Source organism: Ziziphus jujuba, chromosome 1, assembly GCF_031755915.1.
Source record: "Ziziphus jujuba cultivar Dongzao chromosome 1, ASM3175591v1".
Classification (NCBI taxonomy): domain Eukaryota; kingdom Viridiplantae; phylum Streptophyta; class Magnoliopsida; order Rosales; family Rhamnaceae; genus Ziziphus; species Ziziphus jujuba.
This window is the reverse complement of record NC_083379.1, coordinates 4,780,731-4,785,871: the sequence shown is the minus strand read 5'-3', so window position 1 is coordinate 4,785,871 and position 5,141 is coordinate 4,780,731. Positions and strand designations below refer to the sequence as shown.

At 38.7% G+C, this 5,141-nt stretch overlaps 1 protein-coding gene across 1 annotated transcript; it reads right to left on the bottom strand.

Moving 5' to 3' along the window:
* Positions 1-3,023: 3,023 nt before the first annotated feature.
* Positions 3,024-4,401, bottom strand: LOC107410638 (peroxisome biogenesis protein 7). Its single transcript, XM_016018097.4, has one exon. The coding sequence runs from the start codon at positions 4,195-4,197 to the stop codon at positions 3,238-3,240; it is 960 nt and encodes a 319-aa protein (XP_015873583.3). The 5' UTR covers positions 4,198-4,401; the 3' UTR covers positions 3,024-3,237.
* Positions 4,402-5,141: the final 740 nt, after the last annotated feature.

The following is a 5,141-nucleotide window of genomic DNA, read 5'->3' as shown; positions in this document are numbered from 1 at the left end:
TAATTGTAAAAATGTTTGGTTTTCAAAATGTGATGCCTGAAAGGTATAACTATAGATAATAAAAATAAAAATGTATAATAGAAACTCTATTATGGTGAATAAAATCTTTGTTTTTCAGATCAACAAAACTAATGTTTGATTAGCGATTTTCTTGCAAGCTTTTAATAACAAACTCATGGATGTTGATGCAGTAATTTTTATTTTATATGGTAATTCTTTTAAGGAATCAATGATTTATTTGTGTTCAAGTATGCGATTTTCATAAGCTGACTACCTATGCGATTTTCATAAACTAACTACCCAACCCAAACCAACCACATCATATTTGGTTCGGATTAGTTGGATTTTAGAACTAACAAGGATTTGAATTGAAATGTTACATTAGATAAACCAAACAGTTTGGTTCGGATTAAGTTTTAGTCCAAAACCGAACAAACCTAACCAATGCCCACCCTTAGAAACAGCAAGCCAAATCCAACTTTGAGTAACAAGTACAAAAATTGTACTTGTTGTAACTATCCTGGCTTCTATGAAATTATTCTCTGAATGCAATATTTAAAGAAACTAACAGACAGATCACAAACTAGAAGTCAAGTTACCAAATTATGTAATCAAATGTTGAATGATTAACAACAGCACCTAACCACTGTATGGTTCTAAAACTTTCTTAAACTAGGTCAAATCTGCAAGTTACATATCCTGGTGTCTTTGGAATGACTCCTTGGTCATCATCTTGCTATGCATTCAAGCACATGTGCAGACGGGAGAAGTGCTTGTGTGCAAGAGAGGATAAGTGAAGTCTTTTTTATCCTTTCTCAGAAGTAGTGAAGTGTGGTGAACTTCAAGAAGAGTAAAGGAGTACATATTCAAGAGGAGACCAGTCCCTTGTGTCTTTTCTTTTACACCTTTTACGAAGTGGAATGAGAATGCAATTTAAGGAGAAAGCATCCATCAGTCACCACAAACAATGTTCTTGAATGTTAAGACCAACCAACATCATTTATTACTTTGACTATAAACAATGCAACCTAACAGCAACAAAACTAACATTGTCTTCCGTGCATGGCCAAGACTAAATGAGCATTATCATATTATCCTTGAGACAAGATGACCCTGATCCTTCTATCCGCTCCCACCCACGCCCCCCCTTCCCCCCTCTTCAACCAACATAATGCAGAATACACACAGATACACACTTTTATAAGAGAAACCCAAAAAGAAAGAGAAGAGAAAGAAAGATAAAGATTGAACATCCAGATATTTCAAAATCCAGCATTACATACCAATATGTTAAGTACTCAAGACAAGACAGGAAAAAAGAACACATATTTCATGATAAACCAAATCAAGACCCGGACGGAACTTGAGCTTCGAATAACTACCTCAAATATAAGGTATAGTAAGAATAGATTGCAACGTTGGATTAGCCTTCAAAGAAACTCAACTTTGCCTAAATGGACAGGCATTGGGACAAGTTTATTCATTTCTGGTATTTGCAAAACATATCACAACATTATATTCCCGAGTTACTTTGATAAGTATTCCCGAGTTACTTTGATAAGTTCAAACTCAGAAGCCTCTAATCTTAGGTCACTTGGGAAACCAAATACCATAAAGCCATAGCTTGTGCAATTGTAAAGTTTTCCTTATCCATGTGGTGAGGCTTATCAATATGCTATAACTTCTAATTCCAAGTGCCCCTAGGATTAAGATCAAGAATAGAAACCTCGTTAAGGCAAACTAGGAATCTCATATTCCAAGAAATTAAAACTTTTACGCTCCCATATGTAACGAAAAAGAGAAATAATGATAAAAGTAAAGTGAAAATTGGCTTCTGAATGGCATATGGACCAAGCTCTCACGTTTTGGTCTTTGCTCAGGATCCAACAAGGTTGATGACTGCATGGTAGTCTGGGACTTGGTAGACAAGGTTAATTAGCTACTATACAGTGCATTCCAACACAAAATAATCCACTTGAATCTTATAATGTGGGAAAAAGAGAATTGAAATTGTAGAAAAGAAATACATACTAAGAAATTTGCTTCAAAAACAAGTGCTGCAAAAGATTATCAACATTGAAATAATAGGTTGGGGCTCGACACCTAGTCACAGTGAGGAGTCAGATATAACTAGAATGTGAAAAAGAGGATCTGAGAAAATCAAGCAAATAAACTGCTCACACAGATGAATCTCTCTCTCTCTCTCTCTCTCTTACACACACACGCATCCACCATATAAACACACATATTAGGGTGCTTTAAACCATCTGGCCTATTTGAACTCAATGCCTGTTTTTAACCTTTAAATTCACGATTCAACAATTGCATGAAAAATAACTAACTCTAACAATCTCATTTAAAATGCACATTCGAAGCAGATGACTCTTAACACAGCCTCAACACTGGTTGGCTCCAAGATCATAATAGACATGCAACAGATTTTCCACACGGTGACCAGAAATCTAGATAGAAATTTCTAGTTTTCTACAATTAGCTGTCTTTGGACACACTCAAACAAAGTCCAGGTCCAGCTCATGGCTGTGTCCTGCGATCCACTAGCCTATGAAATTGGTGAAACAAGTCACCTAAAACCTTCTCAGGGCAAACCCATACCTATGGGGAATGAGGGATAAAAGCTAGTACGTTTTTAAGTGTCACCAATGTACATATATAAATACACCAACACCAAGTATACATAAATACAGAGAACAAAAAGGCTTTTTAGATCACAAACATCAGTAACCCTTATACTATTCCACGGGCCAAAGACCAGCCCCGCGAAATAACACCACCACAAAATCGATGAACTATCGTAATCAATAAGTCAGCCAACAAAGAAGGTGACAATGAAAGCTGATTAAATTAACTGTCTGACAAGCAATTTCAAAACCCCCTGAGAAGGGATACAAAGTATTGACCGATCAAGCCTAAACTTTAACGAGAAATAATTAAACATGTTTATTAAAGTAAAACCTTTCAGTATAAATTAATTAAAATTGCTATACAGGTGATAAGCCATTAAGTTATTCATCAAGATCCATCACAAAAATGGACATTCAAATTTCAAGTAATCACAACCAAAAAATGGCCGGTTACAAAGTGCTCGTGACAGATTTAAATCAAATTCATGATTTGTGCTATTGTGAAGACCTTTTCTCATTAGAAGAACAAATTAACAACAACAACAACACCCTTCAAAAAAAAAAAAAAAAAAATCAATCAAAAACAACTTTCCTTTCAAGGCGCTCTGGGGTCAGTCCCATGCTGCCAGACGTAAACGAGCTCGTCCCAGCCGGTACTCGCAAGAAGACCCTCAACAAGCACGCTCATATCGACGCCGACCGCGAATTCGGTGTGATGATCGTACCGACCCACAAGTGCATCCTCCACCATGTAATCCCACAAGCAAACCATCATATCATACGAACACGAAATCAGCAAGCTCTGCCTGTGCGGCGAGAACTTCACCTTCCTCACCGCGTAACCATGCCCATTCAGCACCGTAACTGGTATTCTGTAATTCCTCACATCCCAAACCTTAATCGACTTGTCCACCGAAGCCGTAGCGAGACGGCAATCGTCGTACTTATTCCAATCGCATGACAAGACCTCGAATTCGTGGGCCGGGATGATCATGGTTGAGCCCGGCTCGCGTACATCCCAAATGCGAACGGTGCAGTCCCCAGAGGCCGATGCGAAGACATCGGCGTGGCGTGGGTTCCAGACGGCGGAGTAAACGCAATAGGCGTGCTCTTTGAAAGTCCGAACGCTGGTGGGCCGGTCCAAAGTCCAGAGCTTGATGGTGTCGTCCCAAGAGGAGGTGATGAAGGAATCACGACGAACCGGGTTGTAGTCAGTGGACTGGACCTCGCGGGTGTGCTCCTGGAGAGAACGGATTGGGTTGGAGGTGGGCGGTAGAGCGAGGTCGTAAAGCTTGACGGACCCGTCGGCGATGGCGGCGACGAGGAGGGAATCGTGGGACTCCGACCAAGTGACGTCGTAGACGCCGTCGGCGGTGTCGTAAGCTGCGAGCTCGGCGACTGGGGGAGAATTGGGGGTGGGAGAGATGTCGAGAACGTGGAGGCGACCGTTGCCGAGGATACCGAAATTCTGGGCGGTGGCTACGGCGACTCGGGATTCGTAAAAAGGGCTGAATTTGACAGAGTAGCCGTTGAAAGGGGTTTTGAAGACGGGCATCGTAGTGCTGGTCTTGGATTTTGGGGGATTGAGAGTCTCGATTCACTGCGCTCTCTGCTCTCCGCCTTGTGGATTGGTTTAGTTATCCTTGGGGTTCTCGAGGAGTTTTCTTCTACTTTGGATTTTTTTTTTTTTTTTTTTCTCTTTTCTTTTCCCCTACTTGGTCAAACATTTTTTTTTATTTTTTGGGATATTTTTTCTATGCCAAACAGAAAATACTCAAACACAAATCATTTTAATTTTTTTTATTTATCATTTTAACACAAAAAAAAAAAATATATATATATATATATATATATATTATTTGAAAACATAACTTGTTTGGTAGTATATAATTTTCATTTCACATTCAAATTTTACCAGAAAAAAAAAATGGAAAAAGGAAATTGGTAGCTTATAGTTTCTCCCCAAAAGGTTGGATTGTACTTTACTGAAACAGTACAAGGTAAATTCATTAAAAATATTTTTTTTTTATTAAAAAAAAAAGTACCACGGTAAAACATGAATTTTGCTGGACAGCGCAACAAGCATGGGTTATTACATGGGGACTTATCTGGCAGGCCAGGAAGCTGTCTCCTGGACCAACAAAATTAACAGGGGCTTCTCAATCATGGGCCAAGATTTCTCACACGCCGCAACACCATCCGTCTTGGGAAGCTAAGTTGATAGCCCACTCAAAAATGGTCTCTTTCCGATATTGGACTCACTAAGCCCATTTTTTTATTTGTTTGGTTTTTTAATATTTTTTTGTTGATTTTTTTTTTTTTTTTTTTTGGGGTTAAATAAGTAACATTTTGTTGTTGTTTTGGTTCTGTGGTGATTGAAACTACGAGGTCTTGTTACAAAACAACGTTCGCTACTAAACTGTCCTCTAGCCAACAAGAACTATACTATAATACTATAATAAGGGTAAAAAACAGTAATTAATTAATCATTATGGAATC

Excerpts from the sequence above, each read along its gene's own strand:
- LOC107410638 (XM_016018097.4), bottom strand. The coding sequence starts at position 4,197 with ATGCCCGTCTTCAAAACCCCTTTCAACGGCTACTCTGTCAAATTCAGC.